This window comes from Schistocerca americana, chromosome 3 (assembly GCF_021461395.2).
Source record: "Schistocerca americana isolate TAMUIC-IGC-003095 chromosome 3, iqSchAmer2.1, whole genome shotgun sequence".
In the NCBI taxonomy this organism is placed as follows: Eukaryota; Metazoa; Arthropoda; class Insecta; order Orthoptera; family Acrididae; genus Schistocerca; species Schistocerca americana.
In genome coordinates this window covers 778,989,420-779,012,865 of record NC_060121.1, presented here as the reverse complement: position 1 = coordinate 779,012,865, position 23,446 = coordinate 778,989,420, and the positions used below count along the sequence as shown (strand labels likewise).

General features: G+C 37.7%; 1 protein-coding gene across 1 annotated transcript in view; it reads left to right on the top strand.

Moving 5' to 3' along the window:
* Positions 1–23,446, top strand: part of LOC124605425 (oocyte zinc finger protein XlCOF6-like) — an 82,404-nt gene that overhangs the window by 38,718 nt on the left and 20,240 nt on the right. Inside the window, exons 6-8 of the mRNA XM_047137084.1 lie at positions 7,591–7,796; positions 13,401–13,602; positions 19,422–19,566. Coding sequence (XP_046993040.1) covers positions 7,591–7,796; positions 13,401–13,602; positions 19,422–19,566 — 553 coding nt within the window. The remainder of the gene's footprint in view (positions 1–7,590; positions 7,797–13,400; positions 13,603–19,421; positions 19,567–23,446) is intronic.

The following is a 23,446-nucleotide window of genomic DNA, read 5'->3' as shown; positions in this document are numbered from 1 at the left end:
ATGCACAAGAAGTGCTCAACAATGAACAGAAGAGATGAAAAATAGACCAAAAGTGGTCTCCTATCGGCTGTGATGAAAAAAAAATATACATTGCACTATGTGTAATCATGCTTGAAGTAAGGAAACCATCGATTCAGATGTATTGGTCTAGGAGGGCCGTTATAGAAACGCCAATATTTAGGAAGACGATGCCATTCAGGAGATTTCTGCACATAAGTAGATTTCTACATCTAGCGAATAACAGTTTAGCCAACAACACAGATAAGCTGTACAAACTAAGGCCAGTCATAGATATGTTCAATCAAAAATTAAAGATGTGTACACAATGCAAGAGAATATTGCCATTGATGAATCATTAATGAAATTTAAGGGGTGCTTATCCTACAAACAATTTAACCCATCAAAAAGAGCTAGGTTTGGTATTAAAATTTATAAATTGTGAGAGTCAAGTTCAGCATACTGCTATGATTTTAAGATATACACGGGTAGTGACAAATGTGATGCTAGTGGTAGTGCCTCTGAAAGTATAGTTCTAGAACTATAACAGTCGGTATTATACAAAGGGCATACTCTATATTTGATAACTGGTTTTCTTCACCGAAACTTTTCAAAACTCTCCTCACCAATAAAACTAATGTGATTGGAACAGTGCGCTCAAACAGAAAAAATATGCCCACAGACTTCCTGAAGGCAAAATTAAAGAAGGGAGAATATACAGTGAGGAGTTGTAATGGAATATTGGCACTAAGATGGAAAGATAAAAGAGACGTTTACATGCTTTCCACAAAACATTCAACAGCAGAAATGATTGCCACAGACACACCTCTCCGAAATGCGTCGTGGAAACCGAAATGTGACGTCGAATACAATAGAGGCATGATTGGAATTGATCGCCAAGATCAGATGCTCGCATGCTTCTCTGTGATGAGAAAATGTATGAAAGGATACCGCAAGATATTCTTTTACCTATTTGATGTTGCTTTATTTAACACATACATTTTGTATTACAAAATACATTGTGGCAGATGACAGAGCTATGCGAATATAGGATTCACATTGCAGAATCATTGTTGAAAACTACACCTTTACCGGAATATAATCGGAAGGGACGATTAGCATCCAGCGATATACCACAAAGACTGCACGCGAAACATCGGGGACATTTTCCCGAACATATTGATCCAACACCATCAAAAGTAAATCCTGCAAGAACTTATGTAGTGTGCAGAAAGCATAAATGACGTAGCGAAACAAGGCGAGAATGCAAAAAGTGCAGGGTTGCATTACATGTGCCAGATTGTTTTGAACGATATAATACAATCGAAGACTATTAAATTCATGTACATGTCATTGTGAAGACAGTGCATTTGAAAATAAGTTTGCCAGCGTAGCAACTTAACAGGTCCCAGAATGTTTTGAACGAAATATTATAGTCTTAGATCATTGCATTGGTGTGAATATTATTATTAAGATGTATTTCGTCAATGTATGTTTGCTTATAAAGGGAAATAAAACGTTTGTTAATATATCGTTGCATTTGAGACAGTGAATGTTTCATTTCCAATTGGCAACCAATCGTCATTATTTATGATACCTGTAGAAATGTCATGTTACTGGTATCTCACACACGTACTTAAAAATCCCGAGGGTGTTTGCACGACACTCGGACGCCACCAGGCATAATACACCACAGCCTTAGCGTGTGTAAGTGCGGGGAATCGTAAGGCACATCTGTACCTTGCAGCCGCTTATGGCTCACGCTAACGGAACTTAAATCGTACGGCAAAGGATTAACTGTTTCTTCTAAATTGGTTAAAATTTTCCATACATACTCAGGTATTGTTTTGTGGTCCATGGTATATTTCTGTGTCCACACACACACACACACACACACACACACACACAGAAGAGAGAGAGAGAGAGAGAGTGAGGTTATGCCCCGACATCATCAGATTGCTGCCTAAAATAGCAGTCATGCCTAAATGTTATAGAACTTTTAGTGGGGAAGAGTTGACGCTGTTAGCTGTATTTAGCTGTGAGGTCCAGAAATTGTCTAATTTCAATGCTACTTCTTTTCTGTAAAAGTTGTTTTTGTGTCTTTGAATTTCTGTGACCTCTCTGTACTTCCTAGGTTAGTGATGATTGGGTCTTGAGAAAATTATTTGGTGGTTCCCTGGTCCTACTGCTTGGTCTACTACTGCTGATTTATCTGTGTTTCCCAGATGATAGTTGCTGTCGTCTTCCTTAAATGTTAATGCTTTTTGTAGTTTCTATGTATGTTTGACTGATTGTGCAAGGGATTTTGTATACTTCTGTTGTTGCTAGCAGGTTCTTTGCAGTGTTCAAATATTTGTGCACCTTTCTTGTTGGTTTAAACACTGTGCCAATACCATGTCTTCTTAGTACTCGGCTAACGTGAAATGTGACTGGTTTTGCAAATGGGAAGAAAACTTTCCCTTTCGTTGATTTTTTTGTCACTAGAAGCTCCAAATGTTTCAGAAAGTAGTGCCCTGTTCTTCTCTTCATCAGGGGACCTGTTGTTTCTGAAAGAAGTTGCTAAATGATCAAGCTCTTCTACCAAGTGCAGCGGTTCACAGATTCTTTTTGCCAAGTGCACCAGTGTTTTGATCATTCCTTTTTCATGCTTGAAATGGTGATTGGAATTTTTGTGAAGGTATTTATCCATGTGAGTGGGCTATCTATAAACTTTGTGTCCTAAAGTTCCTTTGGGTTGTGGAAGTACATATCCATCCAGTAATGAAATTTGACCTTCTTTCTCCTTTTCCAAAGGGAACTTTATCTATATATTTATCAGTAAACACTTCACGGCTAAGTTGCCGTGGTCGATCTGTAGAAATTCTTCTCCCTGACGTTTCGTTCTCAACTACGGAGAACATCTTCCAAGGTGAGTCGACGACTCACCTCGGAAGATGTTCTCCGTAGTTGAGAACGAAACGTCAGGGAGAAGAATTTCTACAGATCGACCACGGCAACTTAGCCCGGAAGTGTTTACTGATAAAGACACCGGCCGTGAAAGCCTACATTGGATTTATCTATATATTATTCAGAAAATTTAGAAATTCTGAGTTCTTTCTCTCCTTGAAGCCATGTACTGAAAGTGTCATATCTATACTGAAACAAGCAAGAGGGTTTCTTCATGGCCATCTGAAGGGCTCTGTCTTCAAGTTTTTCCATGTAGAAATTTGCTACTACTGCACTGAATGGGTTTGCCAAAGCCACAACATCTGTTTGCTCACAGAATTTGCTGTACCATTGAAAATAAGATGTTGTGAGAGAACGTTTAAAGGAATGTGCTGTGTCTGTTATGAAAATACCTTCCAAATGTGACATCACCTCATTAACAGGGACCATAGCAAACTGTCATACAACAACAAAACTGGCCATACTATGTCTTGGACTCAACCTGAATTTTAATTTTTTGATAAACTGACCAAAATTTTTAATATGTTATATGAAGGGGTGGTGTCTGTTCATTCAGACGTATCTGAAAGAACAGACATCACATGAAATCTGCAGCTGCCAATCATATTATGTAAATTTTTGCTCAGCATCACTGATTACACGTAATGTCTGTATGCAGCTGATATCATGACTTCCTTCCTCTCCCTTTCCTTTCCTTTCCTTTCCTTTCCTCCCCCTCCACACTCAATTTACATTTAATGTAAGTTCAGTATTTCCTACAAATGGCTAGAGTGCCTAAATAGTGGACAGTCCCATTGGTTGTGCAATCAGTAGTGCTAACGATAGGCTTTAATGGAATGTCAGGATTGTCAGTTTTTGGTAAACCATACAGTATTGGTGACAATGTTTCCGATTTGGTGAGACACTTCTTTCATAGGGAGAAATTGAAGAGACCTTCATTGCCTTGTTTGTTACATTAAGAACAGAGGTTGCAGGATCTCCCTTAAGATTTCTGTATCTTCAGTGTTCTAACATGTTCTGAAATTTATTGTGGCATTCTTCTTTCCCCATTAACTCTACAGCATTTCCCTTACCTTCTACAGGAATTAGAATGTCTTTATCAGAATTTACATCTCGGGGAACGGTCTTTTCATCTTTTTGTTAAGCGCCTGTGAGGTAGTTTGCTTCTGAGCAATATCTCAGTTGATTCCGTGCGTATTTTCTTTGCTGCTAGTCCAGCTAAAACACAGATTCTGGCTTCAGTATTGGGAACAATGTTTTCCATCGATATTATAGAACATGAAAATTGCGTGGTTTCCTTCTTTAGCAAGTACAACTGTTTCATTCTTATGCAGAACTCTATAAACAGTTTGGCCTGCTCAGCTTGTTTAAGTATGAGTATTTATAACCTTTGATGTTGTCTCCAGGTGTAGGGAGTAGGAGACAAAACTATAGCCACAGAAATATGCATTTTTATATTTGATGATGAATTACCATTTCAAATATTGAAATTTATTCAATATTTATCAAACCTAGATTTCCCAATTATTATATGAATTAATAATCTGTGAGAAGAAATAGATAGGTGTGTAACATGTGGACGTTTGGGTCAGTCTGGAGCATGCTTAGATAACCTGTGTGGTAGGGCAACTACTCACAGTAAGCAGGAAATCCAGGTACCAGTCCCCGTGTGGCACAAATATTCACGTGTCACTTTAAGGTGGTTCTTCTATACCTATTACAGTTGAATTTTAGAAATAAATTTAAACATAAACATGCCTTGGACCACAGCATAATGCCTATTAAACAAACTTTACCAATAATGCAAATATTGGCTGTGAAAGCCTCCATTATATTCCCCCAGACAATCATTGGACTGTTGACAAGGTGATCTGTAGGAAACAGGCATTTTTAGATTGGCTAGTACACTGCTGGCAGTGGTGGGAGGGACACGATGCATACATCATTCACTGTAGAACCGTTCACTATTTCAGTAGTAATGATACTGTGGAGTACTGTTTTTGCTTATGAAACTTTTGGTCTAAATGCCAAGTCTGTTGTTGCAACAAGGCACATTTTTCACTGCTGTTTTAATTGCACAGCTGAAATTGCAGTGCAGTCATATGATGGGTTACAGCTTTCAGAACAGTAGAACACATTCTTAAAAAGAAACTGCTAAGTTCTGATAAAAAAAAAAGTGGGAACACCTCACATTGGTATTGTGAGTCATCAGGAGCCTGAGATGATCTGCATATCAATATTCGCACTGTCTACAGATGTGCCTTGAGCCTGCGAGAAAAATATTATTTTTGGATATAAATTTCCATCCGTAAAAAATGCTGATAGTCCAGCAGATGAATGATTGGGACTTCCAACAAGAAGAAGACTTCAATTTGTGTATGCAAGTCATCTGTGCAGCTGACCCAAATGCAAGTGTTTATGAGCAGTTAAGTAGTTCATGAAAGATCTCTTCACTCCCCATGTGTGACCATACGGTTTGCCCTAGCAGCTGTTGGTGTAATCAGTCTCTCTTTTTTTGAGAAGGATGGCAAAACAGTGACAGGGAACTCCAGACATTAGGTACACATGCTTAACATATTCCTTCCACCAGAATTGCAGAGACAGCAGATAAATGAGGAGTGTTAATTTTCCCTCTGCACCTGATCCCTCATTTTGGTGACGTGCCATGGACTCCAGGATCACAAGACATGTCTACTTCTAACTTTTTCGTGTGGGATATTTGAAAGAACGTACCAGCACTAATAAACTCCAGAGTTTAATGGAGTTTGGGAGGTGGGAGTTGGAGAGATGGATTTGATTGTTGAATGCCTGTTAGCCCAAGTTGTGAGTAAATTCTCGCAAATAGCTGAAAATTGAATACGAGAGAATGGGCACCACTTGGATGATGTATGTCATTGTGTATAAGGTATCTTTATGTAACATTTTTATGTAATTGTAAACTGAATAGTTGGATTTGTTCCATATACTTCTCTCTTTGTCACAACAATTGACCTGTTCACTTCCAATTCCTTATATGGCATTCTTTCTTGATATGTTTGGATCGTTGAACAATGGGTCTGGCACTTTTATTTCATGTTACATCTCTCACTCCCTCCCTCCTCCTCCCCCCCCCCCCCCCCCCCTGCCCTCCTTTTCCCACATACGCATACACAAATATATTTAGAGCTAATTGTTGCGTTGATAAATGCGGACATGGGATGTAGCAGACTGCTCGCTAATTCTTTAAATCGCAGCCTATCATCGACATATGTGTCACAGTTTGTAGTTGAAGAAAGCTATGAGAACTTGTACTTCACAGACACTAAAAAAAATAATAAAATTAATTGTCTGTATAGGCTTGTATTATTACAATTTTAATCACGTGAGTCAAGAACTGTTACTACATATCTGAGCTGAACTGAAGTAACTTTCCTTCTGTAATCAGTTTATCAGAAAGTTAAGCTATTTATGTGTGGGTATGAAAGCATTTGCAAGAAGAGGAATGGAGAACAATGAGCAAGATCAAAATGTCAGCAGTGAATGCTGCTTCTGCTGCTCTAATACTTGAATTATTAGAGGTGAGACTTGAGTAAGGGCTGTTAAATTCGAAAGCTGTCTCTGTCTGTCTGAAAGCTCTGTCATCATCTGTGAAGCAGATTCACATTCAACTATATAGATTGCTACATTTAGTGGTTTCATGTAATGGTGAATAACCGTGCTACATTACAAGAAGGCAGACAAATAACACATTAGTACAAACATTGTTGTCTAAGTTAGGAAATATCATTCACAACATCAGAGTTAATTATCCAAATAGTTTTCTTGTGACTTTTACTCTCCTGTCCGTGTGGCTGCATTGAATACTCCTGTGATTGCATTCAGTAGGTATACATTCTAGTACCTACCTCACTTATAGTGATAAGTTACTGTAAACTTTCCTTGGTGTTTCCACTGATCTCCACTTTATTCCTGTTACTATCTTACTCTAATTTACACTGGATTGATGGCTGAAAAGTCCATTACCTGTATGAAAATGTAAACTATACCTGCAAATGTGCTGGTTGCTTCTTGAACGCAAAAAGGGACTATTTTTCTATACTTGCTTTTTTGTTGCGTTATAATAGTTTCTTGTCAATGCCTTGTTTTTCTGTAACTTGTGTTCAGTTGCTGTTCTCTGTTGTTGTGCTCTAACTATCTGTTTTTGCGTATATGATCCTTGGCTTATATGTATACTGCTCCATTTATCTTAAGTGTGTGTAATATGGAGAATGAATGTGTGATCGTACAGACTGGATTTAAGTTATATACTGGCTTGTACACCCACAGACCGATCAAGGACTCTGCATGACCACTGCTAATTTACACACCAGATATTTAACTCGAATCGCTTATTCTGTGTTTATTTAAAATTGTCTTTACCATTGACTCTAACGAACATTAGAACGTCTGCCTCGTATCACCTGTTTTATTTTTTATCCTTCATGTGATTTAGTTCTGAATGTTTTCCTTTGTCACACTATGGTTCATTTTTAGCAGAGATATTGTGATCTCCCAGAAAAATTATATTTCTTCCAATTTCAAGAATGTGTTTTGAAGTAAAGGGAAAACTGTTGTTCCTCTGATCACTGTCACTAATTTCTACATTTTCTTTTTCTTTTATGAGTGCAGCTAGGACGAGAGGCAGTAGCAAGTGCTGAACACCTGAGACAGCTTCGCAAATTTCTTTGTGGCCTTTGCCGAGAAGAATTCAGAAGTTTGGCTCGAACATTGTACCATCTGGCACGCTGTTCTGGTGGCCCATATCGCTGTGAGCTCTGCCCAAACAAGTATGATTATCCACGTGAACTCAACCAACATAAAAGCAAGGCACACAGGTTTGTAATTGAGTGGAATTGAGGAGGATAAGTGTTAGCATAAGAGTGTGGAGTAGTAAAGAAAGTGGGTGGGTAGTGGATTCTGCACAGTAAAGGGGGGGGGGGGGGGGAGAGAAAAGAGGAGGGGGGGTGAGAGAGAGAGAGAGAGAGAGAGAGAGAGAATGTGAGAATGTGAATGTGATGCCGAGAGATTTACTTCTGTTTTTCAGTGCAGTAGGAACACTGGCATACACAAGCTTCCATAGTGATCTGCATTCTCAATAATGCAAATGCATAGATAATCATACACACGACAGTATTGTCAGTAATAGTGATGTTTATTTCAGACTGAAAGTCCTGGTAAAGGTAGGCAACCATCATGAGATATATGATAAAAATGACTTAAAAGGGTTGTTAGTTGTTGAAAAAAATCTAATAGCTGGTTTTGGAGAGTTTTTTATTTCCACATTCACAACATGTTATGGGCCCAGTCCATCATCTGGTGACTTGCCAGTAATTAAAATTTGAGATTACAAACTCTTCCCGTAATACAAATACATGTATACACAAATGCAAGGTTCAAAAACACACAAAAATAATAATAAATCGAAGATATCAAAACACACATAAATCTACATACCATATGCAGCTACTTCAGCTCAAGAGGCAGTTGTAAATGCCGCTCATCAAGAAATGCGTATGGTATATCAGGTGCAATAACCTACCACTTGCACAGACAGAAACCAAATTTACCAGCACCAGAGCTGTAGGTAACACGCACCATGGCCGATAGAGGGCACCTTTGGCTGGCACAGCACCTTGTAGCAGAACTGCCAGTGTGATAAGGATGCATTTGGGGGGGGGGGGGGGGGGTGACTATAAGATTAAGTGTGGAGCTTGTTGCAAGTTTTACATCGGACAGTCTGGCAGGGAGTTCAGAACTCAATGTAGGGAACATGGTTATTCTAGCTGTGGTCGTGCATTAAGAATCCACTTACTTGAGTGTAATCATCTGCTTCGTGATATCAAAAACAATGTACAGATTCTTCAATGTGAGAATAAAAGTGTTTATTTGGATGTTTTGGAAGACCTTTAAATTTTCGTGCACAGATGGTGCTTGTATGACTGATAACTTAATGAGCAGATCTGTGGAACAAGATATTGGTTTTTTCGCCTTATTGATAATTTCTTCAGTTGTCACTGGGAGTGAAAATCGTGCTCTTTGCGGCAACTATTTATAACATCAAATGTTCGGTGAAATTTGCCACATTTTTGAGTTTATTTTTTAATGTCCTGTAATTTTCACACATGTAGTTCCTGTCATATCTTACATGGTTTGTGTTTTTGAGCCTTACCTTAGTCATTGGTAGTAATCTTGCTATGCAACTTTTAATAAATTTTGTTTTGATACTGAGGGCTCTGCCATGTGGCGTGCTAGCTCAAGGTGCCCACTATCGGCCATGGCGTGCACTACCTACCACTCTGGTGCTGGTACATTTGGTTTCTGTCTGTACAAGTGAAAGGTTGTTGCACCTTATTATATACCACACGCATTTCTTGATGTACAGCATATACAATTGCCTCTTGAGCTTAGTAATTGTATATGATATGTACCTTTTGTGCCCGTTTTGACAGCTTTTACATTTTTGTGTATACTTGCATTTGTATTAGGGGAAGAGTTTGGAATCCCAAATTTTAACTTCTGACAGGTCACCAGACGATGGGCTGGGCCGAAAGTATATTGTGAATGTGGAAAGAAAAAAGTCTCCAAAAACAGCTACAAGATTTTTTCAGCATCCAACAAGCATTTTTAGAGTCATTTTTTAAATTAATCATGATGTTGTTGGTGTAGCTTTTTTCTTTATATTCTGTCAGTGTTTAAATTTTGTACTTTGAACAATAATGATCTGTTTTTTCAGTAAAATTCTTTTGGGTATGTGACCATATTGTTAATACATAAAATTCCCCAATGATTTGGCCACTGTTGCAAATGGCATTCCTGAGGGTGTTGTGCTGAGTGCATAATGAGAAAACTTACTTTTTGCTTTTTAGAGGAATTAGCTGTTTTTGTAATATGGTAGGGTATTGAGGATGAGGAGGAGGGGTGTTATACATCATTTATTGGTGTCTGCTTTATTCCACGTTATTGGTGGAAACAGACATCTTTTCGTATCTCATTCAGCAAAAGCACAACACCCTGAGGAAGCCCATTTGCAACAGTGGCCGAAGTGTTGGAGAATTTTACACACTGAAAATGCACTCACACCCAGAAGAATTTTATTGACAGTGATAACGGCCACGGAAGACTACACTTAGAATGATCTGTTTTGTTGATCAAATGACTCTTTGTAATTCTTGTGTTTGGCAGCTACATTAATCAGATATACTTAAGTCATTCTCAAACTGTAAAAATATGTAAGTTAAGGATATCAGAAACAGAAGATTTAGTGTGATATTAAAAGCTGATTTTTTTTTTTGTACGAACTGCTTACAATATCTGCTGCTTTTTTGTATGAACTGCTTACAATATTTATATATTTGCATGGGACCGAATGTGTCTTATATAGTAAAATACATTTTATGAGCCCAAGATGAACCCTTATCCTTATTTTTATAATGCAGCTGTAGATATAGTTATGGTAACAAAATCATAAGTACCAGTAATTAATATTTCTAATGCAGCTGTAGATATAGTTATGGTAACAAAATCATAAGTACCAGTAATTAATATTTCCATAGTCCAGTGTAAGAAATCTCACTCGCAAAGATTTATTAATAAAAGGTTTCATAGTCGCATCCCTGACAGTTTTTTCATGGTACTCTTCATCCTGTAGTTTTCCCATGTGCCTTATGCAAGCTATCCCTGCAGATGTTGAGATGTCTGTCACTTATTGTCTACTGCCATGTGTGTGTGAACCTTCTCAACATGTACGGTTCTGAGTATATTGTTCTTGTCCACAGTATATGATTTTGCCGGAGCTAAGACCAGCTCTGTTGTGCTATAATGACAGTGGTCCAACAACATTGTGTCCATGCTGCTTTGCAGTTTCATCTGTCTCATAAGTTCTGTCTGCAGGCTCATGATTACTGATAAGTACCAGCAATTCTGCTCTGGTCTGTTATGAACTATGGGGTAGTGTGTTAGAAGTGTGCAGGGAAATTGGCAAGAATTGTTGTTTAAATCATTTTTAAGAATACTGTATGTCATTTCAGAATAGTAATCTTCAAAATTCTTAGCCTTTGACACATTAAAATCAGCTTACTCTGTAGAATAAAGCCATGTTCTGCTGACCCAACGTGAAGCACTGTAAGTCAATTACTTTTGCCAACTTTAAGTTCAGCGTACCAATACAATCCATCACAAAATGTTTTGAATTAAGCCATCTAGATCACCCACTTTTTTGCAGTTTTATTGCTTGCATTATCTCATTCGTAATTCTCTGTACAGTCTTTAAGCCAAACTCACCAGCTTCTGCCATCTACCTCTGACATTTGGCAATGGTAAGACATGCTGTATGACAGCTAAGATCCAATGAAAGACTGTCTTCTCGAGTGCTGATACATACGTAACACTGTGCCTCTTGCTTGCTTGTACAGCACATGACGTGACTGCTTCCTACCACTCACAATGAATGCTATGAATGCAAAATAATCACTCAGTTCTGAACTCCATAACTGAAATGAATAATTAGCCTCAAGAACACAGAATGAAGACAACAAAGTCACTGACAGTTCACTTTCTCTGACTGCTGCTGCGGTGATATAGTAACTCTAAGAAATCTTCTTGTGGTTTCTGGCTGCCGTAATAAGTGATTGCCACTATAAAGCATGTAAAAAAATGTTCCTAGAGTTCTTATTTTTTACAGGCAGAGCTTAGATCCTGCAGCATGCATATAAATTTGTTGAATGATTCATTGGAAATCATTTCTATAAAATTTTAAGTTTAGCTCTTGTTACATTTCTGCTGATTATGTATACTTGCGTCTTCTTAAATCAGAGAACCTGGATTTATAATAAGAGGCATGAGTGACTTCTTTCATAAACCTCTCAGCTGAGGCTTGCATTTATCCATAAATTAAATTCTGTGGAAAAAGAACATAACAGTCAATATTATGAAAAGGATAGGGTGCTATTCATGATATAGTGGAGATGTTGAGTCGCAGACAGGCACAACAAAAAGTCTATTAAACATGTAAGCTTTTGGCCAGAATGCCCTCTGGTCTTTTTGTTGTGCGTGTCTGCGACTCAACATCTCTGCTGTATAGTGAGTAGCAATCTGTCCCTGGTCTTCTTCCTCTTAAATATCTTCCCTACTATGATGCATATTTGCTTAAATGACAAAATTTGTCGAATGTGTGAAGTTGTTCAGCTGTTAAGACAGAGGACTGATATTTAGAAGTGAGGTTCAAATCCCCATCCAACCATTGAGACTTAGGTTTTCTGTAAGGCTCCTCAATTACTTCAGGTGAATTCCAACATGATTTCATCAATGAAGCCAAGACATTCTCTCACACAGTCTTCTTCAAGTGAACTCTTGTACCGTTTATAATGATCTTGTCAAGAAAGTAATTTTTAACCTGTTTCACTTATTTTTCTCTTTCTAAAGGTGTATCTGAAAGAAATTGCATTAACGAAAGACACCATTGGTAGAACAAAAAGACTGTAAATAACCCTGGTTACATTTACAGATAGTGTGTGTAATTTTAGATAAACTATATTTCAGTCATGATCGGAATTCTTTATCCACTATACAAAAATTTAATTTAATAAAGGATTGGCTGTTTTATATTGCTGTCCTTAGTTATTCATTGTCATATTCATAATAAAAATAATAATGAGATCTTTTGTGAATTATAAACTGTGAAAGAGGTTTGGAATGATGGGTACCATAAGATAAATAAAATAAATGTTGATGCTTTCAAAACCATAGTTCTCTTTTTCTTGGATCTGAAGAGATAAATAAATAGAGGAGAATGTGAAAATAGAAAGTCATTAGTCAAGAAAGCATTCAAAGGGAGTCTTGATCCAGTAGTCACCATCTGCATCCTATATATCCAACTGTATCTTCTTGTATTAATAAAATACTGGTAAATCATTAAAGACATACAAAAAATGAAAAGAATAAAGGTAAGCACTCATGGTATAATTGTACCGTGCTATCTGTCGCCATGAAATCAAGTCCAAAGTTGTTGCTCAGCAATTGGATGTTTTTATTGTTGTCGTCGTCGTAGTTTCGTCGTTGATATACCTCGCATACTTAAAATCTTCATGTGGCTGCTAGATCGAAACGAGGCTATTGGCTGTTGTTTTTCCTTAGAAGTATCCTAGTAACACTGCCAGTGGCCATGGAGTATAATCTCTTCTACTGTCATTCATTTACTGCTACCTTCTGTGAAGCCACAAAACTGAGTGACTCTGGCCAGTGTGAGGAGATGTAGAGCAGAATCCTTCATGCTATTCAAATCAGCAAACTTTGAAACTTTTTGTACATTTTTCGTGTAAAGTATTTTTAACTGTTTGTTTCTATAATTGAGGTATGAACATATTCTAAAGCAATTTCACAAGATTCCTGGTAATGAATAGCCAGAACATGTGTATATATTTGATTGAAGCTTTGTGTTTCAGGGGTGCAAATAGCTTTTTCTGTGATGAGTGTGGTTTAAATTTTAAGCTCAGAACATCCTTGCAGAAACATAAAGTAAATCGTCATGAGAGGCACGAGAGCCTTTTCACATGCGATGAATGCTCGAAAACATTTACGAAGAGAATACATCTAACTAGGCACAAAATATGTTTTCATCGGTTTGAAAGGAAATTCTTATGCCAGGTAAACAACCTACTGCATAAAATAATTAATATATTTCTGTTATTATTAAAAACACTGAATTTTTATCACCATTTTCTTTTGCAAAAATATGCCGCTTTTTTTGTTATTTGTATTGCAGTAAATTTAAAATAGAAGAAAAATTTATACTAGGGCAGAACTTTTTGAACTTTCGTTCATTTTTCTTGGGCCATCCCCCAATGTTGTTCCATTTCACTTTAAAATGAGCTGTGTGAAATTTGGGTTTAGTAGGATAAGGAAAATCCTGGAAAAAAATGCCAACTTTGCAAAATATTACTTCTACATGATAAATTCATAACATAATGAATGTGTATTTTAGTTCTGTTTCGTGAACTGAAAGCATTCTCATTTCACAGTTCTTACTGGTAAAGTTTCATGTGGGGTTAGTGACCCCAAGACTGATAGAGGAGCTCAGAGCGATCTGAACCAAATCCTTTAGCTACACAGCTCAACTCGGTCCAATAGTTCACTTTGATGGGAAGGTATATGTTGCAGCAAGTACAATGACTTCCTCTTTAGTTTGTAATATATTTGCTTGAGCATGATTCACGTGAGATAAATGGAGTTAATGTGCTATCTGTCAAAGGAATATTCAGGATTTCATCTTCTTCTTTTTTGTTCTCTCCCCCTCTCTCCCTACCCCCCTCAGCCTCCCCTTTTTAGAGGAGTATCACACTTGCTGTTTTGGAAGTGACAATTTATCGGGAAAAATCATGAATTTTGACATAGTATCATAGTAACTGTGTATCAAAATTAGGAGCTATGTATTAACAGTGGAGGCAACTGCAAAAATATGCTGGAAGAATGCCGGAAATTAATAATTGAAAAGAAACAGTGTCCACCCACCCCTTGCCGGGTGGCTGCAGTGTTTTCACTGCAGAGTTGGTAGGCACCTCTCACACTCTTGAGCGTATCCGCTCCTGCACAGGTGAGCACTTCATCATCTGTAGTAACTCCTTAAACAGCCTATAAGATCTCGACCAGTTCTTCCCTTGCCATCCTGTGGTAACAACTATTAAGGAGTCTCTTTAATGCCCTCAAAAAAAGTGGATGTTCTGTGGCCTTCATTTGGACCCTAGGACATGTCGGGATCCCAGGCAATGAGCTTGTTGACAGACTGGCCAAACAGGCTACCATTAACCCATCCGTATAGATTGGCACACCAGAAACTGATCTCTAATCAGCTGTACACTGTAAAGTTTTTGGAATCTGGGATTCTGAGTGATGTACCCTCAGTACACCAATAAATCATGTGTTACCAAGGAGACAACGAATGTGTGGAGGTCACCCATGACCGCCACTCACAGGTACTCCATTGTCCTTTGCAGGCTGTACATCAGCCATATCGGCTGACTCATGGTCACCTCCTTCATCTCGAGGACCCATCTCAGTGTCGCTGTGGTTCCCACTTGACTGTGGTCCACATCCTGTTGGACTGCTCAGTTTTAGCTGCGCTGAGACTGACTTTTAATCTTCTCACCACACTGCCTATGATGATCATCTACATCTACATCTCCATGGACACTCTGCAAATCACATTTAAGTGTCTGGCAGAGCGTTCATCGAACCACCTTCCCAATTCTCTATTATACCAACCTTTCATAGCGTGCAGAAAGAACGAACACCTATATCTTCCCGTACGAGCTCTGACTTCCCTTATTTTATTGTGGTGATCGTTTCTACCTATGTAGGTCGGTGTCAACAAAATATTTTCGCATTCTGAGGAGAAAGTTGGTAATTGTAATTTCATGAAAAGATTCTGTCACAATGAAAAACACCTTTCTTTTAATGATGTCCAGCCCAAATCCTGTCCATCATAACGAAAAATGCCATTCTTTTAATGATGTCCAGCCCAAATCCTGTATCATTTCAGTGACACTCTTTCCCATATTTCGCGATAATACAAAACGTGCTGGCCTTCTTTGAACTTTTTCGATATACTTTGTCAGTCCTGTCTGGTAAGGATCCCACACCGCGTGGCAGTGTTCTAAAAGAGGACAGACAAGTGTAGTGTAGGATTTTCTAAGTGTCCTGCCAATAAAATGCAGTCTTTGGTTAGCCTTCCCCACAACATTTACTATGAGTTTCTTCTAATTTAAGTTGTTCGTAATTGTAATTCCTAGGTATTTAGTTAAATTTACGGCCTTTAGATTTGACTGATTTATCGTTAACTGAAGTTTAACGAATTCCTTTCATCACTCGTGTGGATGACCTCACACTTTTCATTATTTGGGTCAACTTCAAATTTTGCACCATTCATATATCTTTTCTAAATCGTTTTGCAATTTGTTTTGATATTGTGAAGACTTTGTTAGTTGATAAAAGACAGTGTCATCTGCAAACAACCTGAGATGGCTGTTCGGATTGTCTCCCAAATCATTAATATAGATAAGGAATATCAAAGGGTCTATAACACGACCTTGGGGAACACCAAAAATTTTTTCTGTTTTACTCAATGACTTTCCATCAATTACTACGAACTGTGACCTCTCTGACAGGAAATTACAAATCTAGTCACATAACTGAGACGATATTCCAGAAGCATGCAATTTCACTACAAGGCGCTGGTGTGGTATGGTGTCAAAAGCCTTTGGGAAATCCAGAAACAGGGTATCGATCTGAAATCCCTTGTCAATAGCACTCAACACTTCATGCGAATAAAGAGCTAGTTGTGTTTCAAGAGAACGATGTTTTCTAAAGCCATTTTGACTATGTGTCAATAGACGGTTTTGTTTGAGGTAATTCATAAAGTTTGAACACAATATATGTTCCAAAATCCTGCTGCATATCGACGTTAGTGATATGGGCCTGTAATTAAGTGGATTACTCTTAGTACCTTTCTTGAATATTAGTGTGACCTGTGCAACTTCCCAGTCTTTGGGTATGGATATTTAGTCGAGCAAACGGTTGTATATGATTGATAAGTATGGAGCTAATACATCAGCATACTCTTAAAGGAACCTAATTGGTATACAGTCTGGACCAGAAGACTTGCGTATATTAAGTGATTTAAGTTGCTTCACTAATCCGAGAATATTTACTTCTACGTTACTCACGTAGGCAGCTGTTCCTGATTTGAATACAGGAATATTTTCTTTCTCTTCTTTTGTGAAGGCATTTCAGAAGACTATGTTAAGTAATTCTGATTTGGCAGCACTGTCTCCAATAGTATCTCCATTGCTATCGTGCAGAGAAGGCATTGTTGTTTCTTGCCGCCAACATACTTCACATACTACCAGAATCTCTTTGGATTTTCTGCCAGGTTTCGAGACAAAGTTTCATTATGGAAACTGTTGTAAGCATCTCACATTGATGTCTGCGCAAAATTTTGAGCCTCTGTAACAGATTACCAATCTTGAGGATTTTGCGTCTGTTTAAATTTGGCATGTTTGTTTCGTTGTTACTGCATTAGTGTTCTGACCTGTTTTGTGTATCAAGGAGGATCAGCTCCGTCGTTTGTTAAATTGTTTGGTATAAATCTCTCAATTGCTGTCAATACTATTACTTTGAATTCAAGCCACATCTGGTCTACACTTATATTATTAATTTGGAAGGTGTGGAGATTGTCTCTCAGGAAGGCGTCAAGTGTATTTATATCTGATTTTTTTGAATAGGTATATTTTTCGTGTATTTTTGGAGGATTTGGGGGTTACAGTATTCAATCTCACTATGACGACCCTGTGTTCACTAATACCTGTATCTGTTTTGATGCTTGTTATTAACTCAGGATTAGTTGTTGCTAAGAGGTCATGTGTGTTTTCACAATCGTTAACTATTCACGTGGGCTCGTGAACTAACTGTTCGAAATAATTATCAGAGAATGTGTTTAGCACAATTTTGGATGATGTTTTACGTGTGCTTCTGGAATTAAACATGTATTTTCACCAATATATCAAGGGTAAATTAAAGTCGCCACCAACTATAATTATATGAGTTAGGTACGTGTTTGAAATCAAACTCAAGTTTCCTTTGAACCTTTCAGCAACTGTATCATCTGAATTGGAAGGTCGGTAAAAGGATCCAATTATTATTTTATTCTGGTTGCCAACAGTGACCTCTGCCCATACTAACTCGCAGGAATTATCTACTTCAAACCTCGTGACAAGATAAACTACTTCTAACAGCAACAATCACGCCACCACCAACCATATTTAGCCTATCCTTTCGGAGCACTGGTAGGTTCTTCTCAAAAATTTTGGCTGAGCTTATATCCGGCTTTAGCCTGCTTTCAGTGGGTATAATGATTTGAGCATCATGTTAGGAGATAATGCGTCACCGGCTGATCTAGTTTTTTGTTTTCTTCGAGAGGGAAGTTTTTATCACTCAATCTAAGGGTGGGCGTCTGGCTTTCTCTCTCAGGCCTTCGCCCTCCCTATTTTTTTAACTCTTTCTCACTCTTTCTTTGCTGTTTATCTGCATTGATGTTTGCCTTTTCCGTATTTGTGTTTCTCTAGCCTTGTGTTTTTCGGCTGGAGATTTTAGCATGTTGTAGAGTGGCTGGCTCGTCCGTTTTTCTTCTTGCAATCACCCCAGCCCAGGCCATCTGCTACATTATTTTAATACCTTCCACCGCTTTTTTTCTTGTTAGTGCACAATTTCCTCTTTTGTTTTGCTTCTTTTGTTTTGTCTTGCGGTGTGGTTCCCAATTAGTTTTACGCTTTTTTACTTTTACTGTCTCCTTTTGGGCATGGTTTTAACCTGAGACCCACTTGCTTGAGGAAAAAGGGATTGGTGACCCTGTAGTTCAGTCCCTTTACTCTCTAAACCAACCACTCAATTTGTATGTTAGTATTCTTTCAGAACTTTATAAATATTGGGTCATCAGTAGTGATGATGTCATGCAGCACTGGAAAAACTTAAAATTCATTTATAATATGTGTCTCCGTTTCTGTGGTTTAGGCCATCTGTGTTCCTAATTAGCTTTCTGCATCAATAATCAATGCATTGAACAGTGGGCCAGAACTAGCAGACAAAATTATTATAGGGGTTCAAGTAGCAGTCAGTCAGATCCCACACAATATCAGTAATGAGATTAAACTGCATGTTTCTAATAAAGTGAGGATATTTTTCAACAGTTTGGTTCTGGGGGATAAACTTCTTAAGACAGATCCTTCTTAGTGGCATGAAAATGAAGATTTTGCCAATGCTAGCTGTTACTGTAATGTGAAAATTGTTGTTAATCTGGCTGAGATAGGCATCGATCTGATGGTGGTGTACAATAAATAATTTACAAAAATGAAAACAGAAGCAGCATGTAGTTCAGGTTGTATCTGTGTATCGCCATATGTTTTCAGAGCATAAAAGGAGACATCATCAACAATAACAATTTTTGGAAGAAAGAGATGATGATGTTTCTTGTCACATTTTCCTTGCAAACATCGTACATAGTAGCTTTGTAGACTGTAGTATTAAGATTGATACAGAAATATCAATATTACGTTGAGAGTGAATAAGTTATTGGCAAGTCACCTACTATTGAACAACATTTTTAAGATATAAAAAAAAGGATTTTATGCCTTTTTTTCCTAATGTAGCAGCTTAAGGGCATGCCTTTCTCTTTTCGTATTGAGCCCATATTATACACAACTTATTTTGTTGTGCAGAGGCAGCAAGTTTGAAAAATAAGATTCACCCCTAGTGTATATGCTACACAGCTACTAGAAAGCTATATACAATGAAACTCAAATGCCCGTCGCTATTTGTTGCTACATTTAGAGTCTCTTTATTTATTCTTCAAATAAATTCATTGAATTAGTTAAGTGCACAAATTTTTATAACGCCTGTTTGTATTATCTGTATAGGTGTGTGGCAAAAAATTCTCAACCCACAGCAGTTTAAGTGCTCACTTGGACACACATACAGAACTCAAGAGATTTTCATGTACCTTCTGCAGTCGCAAATTCCGACAGAAAGAAAAACTGAAGTTCCACATCAGAATACATACAGGTAATTTCTTCAGCCATACATTGAACATAATAATGTGTGTTACACGGTATCTACAGTAAACAAGAGTTTTATTGATATCCATGCTTACATTTTTAATACAGTGTCACTAGTCACAATCCTGAGAGCAGGTAGATATTGATAAAGGCATTAATGTAGGTGTACTGTATTTATGTCCATGAGTTCTACTACATTATAACAACTAGCCATGAATGTTAACTGCAGAGTGATGTGTTGGGATGTTTCTAACATTTTTTTTTTTAAGTTTTTCTGATGCCCGGCTTAGCTCTTGAATTTGCGTTCAAGGAAAAGTAACAATAGGAAGTTTGTTTCCTACCACTTTTACATTTGCTAATGACATGCATCTGTTTTATATGGTTTGATGATTAATGTTGTCCTCCTGGGTAAAATAATCCAGAGTTAAAATAGTACCTTGTTTGGATCTCTGGCCAGAGACCAGTCATGAAGATGATACCTGGTCAAACTGATTATACCATTGTCAAATGCTCACGTGATTGTATTGTATAAAATATGAAAGATAAAAGAACATGTTCCATCCCTTCCCTGCATGGCGCAGTATAAGTAAGATATGGAACGTAACCTTTGTAATCATATTACACCATAGGAGGGCATATTTATGTGTGTCAATAATGTCGGAAGTAATTTGCTGTGTTAACAATGTAGGAGTGTACTGATGGCAACTGGCACTGCATGCCAGATTCACTTTTATTTGAGCTCTCATGTGTGAACTTCACCTTTTATTATCTTGCTCCTTCGAAATATTCATAGGAAAGTTGATTTGCTCTTAAGCAGTTGTTTAGTGACATGCGATAAGCAGCTGTGTGAGAAAGTATTGATAAAAATCACAAGTTTAGTTATATCTCAGTGCTTCTGTTGTTAATCAACTAATGATTCCTCGCAATTCAAGTGGTAAATACTACAAATAATTTTGCTGTGGCACCTTCTGAATATGGTCAGTGTATTAGGAAGGAAAAGTAGAAGGGGGTGGGGTGTCACAGTGTGACGATACATGCATTGATCCTTGCTGTGACATCTTCTGAATATTTTCAGTATATCAGGAAGGAGAAGGGGGTATTACAACTTGGTGATACATGCACTGATCCTAAGATCCTGTTGTTTGTAACACGTTGGCTGCATCTTGGTGCTGAAGTCAGGAAGCAGATTGCAGGTGGACTATCATCAATCAGATTGTTGTGGTTAAATTGAAACTCAGCAGGCCATCTTTCTCTCTGGTTATAGCAACACAGACAGAATGGGAGGAGGACTGGATATGTCTTTGAGTTCCAAAAGCCTTATTTAAAGAGATGAAATTAGGCTCAGATATGACTGACTGCAAAATCTGTGAATGGTAAGAGTATCAATATTTTTGCATAGTTGTGCCTTGTGCACAAAGTAAGAGAATGTTGATCAGGGGAAGAAAAGTGATTAGGACTTTTCAATTAACAATATCTCTGTGAACAATAGAGGTAGACATAGAGACGGAATGAATCATCATGAAGGAAGAGATTCAGGTCAAATGAGAAAAATATCAAGGTTTCACTCATGGATGTTCGTAAGAATATTAGCAAAGAACTTAAAGAAGAATTTAGCAGCAAGCACAAAAAGATTTAAGGACAAGGTACAAGGACTACAAGGGTATTCCTAGAAACGAAGTTTGGTGGGAAGAAATGGTGACAGTTTTGTTCATGCAGGATAAAAAACAAGACATAAATTGCAGAAGCAAAAGATGTCTCCCAGGTAAAAAAGAATCATCAGTTAAAACGTCAGCGGAGTGCAAAACCAATGTAGTGAGTTACAGCAACAACCTGGTCGGACCTGTGCTCATCCTCTGAAAAACGTGTTAACTACCATTTTTGAAAGAGACAAAAGGAAACTGCGTGAAGAAATTGCTAAAATGTTTGAAGTTAAACAGAAATAAGTTATTGTTGCTATTATCACATCTTGAGAGATAATTATTTAAATGTGCATACATTTCAGTCATTCTAGCCAGTTGACAATATACACCCAGCTGCCCTTCTAAAACAGTTGTTTAAAGATGCATTTGCTGTAAATTGAGACAAATGTAAGAAAATGATTTTTGTGTTGGTGTTATGCAAGGAGGAACACACACTTGTGGCATAGCAAGCAATCAAAAATTCAAGAGCTATGAATAATTGGAGGATATGTTTCTGAAGAATTATTGGTTGTGAAATAAACAAAATTGTCCCTCTTGAGCCCCCCCCCCCCACACACACACACACACACAGTGTGATATACAGGAATTATGTTTACTACTAGATAATATAGAAGCCATGACAGAGAAGAGCTGGAAGAATGAAGGGCACAAACATGAACAGAGATAATGCAGCTGTGATAATTTCCATAACCACAATGCACATGGGAAGAAAGATTATTATGGGGAGTATATGCATCATAATTGTGATGACCACTCAAAGTTCAATGTTTACAGTAATCTCAGGAACTATGAAGACACGAGAAATTCAGGAGATCTATTCACACAGGGAGGATATTGCGCATAGAACTGTCCTGAATTTGTGAATAATAGGAGGTGGTCACCAAACCAGTCGTTAGAAAAGAATAATCGTGGAGAATGCATGCCAGCACATCAATAATCTGAAAACTAAAAGAACTAATGGGGCCTGGTTGGGAACAAACACTGGAAACAGGTCTGTACCGATCAAGACAGTAAAATTTGAAGCCCAGAGGAATAAGGGCAAGATCTGGTACACGAAAACAATGTCATACATTGTGAAGGGTTAGCACTTTTTGTAGAGACTGAGGTACACAGAATAAAGGTAAATATCTTAGGAGACAATGGCAGTGAGGATGCTCTCTTGCCATACTATATGATCTGTTAAAGAAGAATTAAAACACTCCAACCTTACCAGTCAGTGGAATCCGCTTTGTTAGTGTCATAGGGAACAAGAGTAAACTGATGAATGGGCAGGCTTTAATAAGATTTAAGAATAGAGAGAAGGAATTTGAGAAGAACATATTAATTGTACAGCACTTTCGCATAAGTTTTGTACTCGGAGTGGACTTTCTTATGAAGAAATGTCTCATTATTATTTGTTTGGAATTCCATAATATGAGATTTTCTAAGATTAAAAGTTAAGCTATTGGCTGCCTGTTCCATTATTACCCTGTCTGCCTGTCTGTTGTATTTATGTTTGGACCCTTTATCAGCATACTTTTGTCATCAGCAAACATTGCAGCTTTTGGAGAGTGTTCCAGTGTCCTTGGTAAATAATGTATGTAAACCAAGAAGAGCGGTGGGCCAAGCACTGAAACTCGCAACGCACCATATTTAATATTTGATCACTTTGAATTTAATATTGTTCCAGTCATATCAATTGCTCATAAGACACTGTTTTCTGTTGGTAAGATATGATTCTATCCTTAACAAAATTAAATAACTACCTATTCAAAAGCCTTGGCAAGGCCGCAGATAGTGCCAGCAGGGCCATTTTTATTCGACGTATGTAGTTTAAATACCATCTTTTGTGACTATAATAAATGGTCATAATTAAACTTTATTAGAGCCACAAGAGACGTTATTTAACCTACATAACTTGTGTAACCATTATTGTGGAAAAAGAGGCCAAAAACACAGACAGCGTGTACAATTTTTATTGCTTACTTGTACTGAAATTGAGTTCACATATTGCCCTCTCAGTAAAGAAGCCTTATGGAAATTGTTGTTAAAAGCTTATTCTCAGAAATATCGTTTATTATATTTTGGTAACATGGGAGGTGGGGGATCAGTCCATAATTAGAAGTCAATTGCTTGTCTCCACTTGAGCATGTTGTTCCTTCTGTGTACTTCAGTCGTACAGGAAATACACCTTGACTCATTGATGGA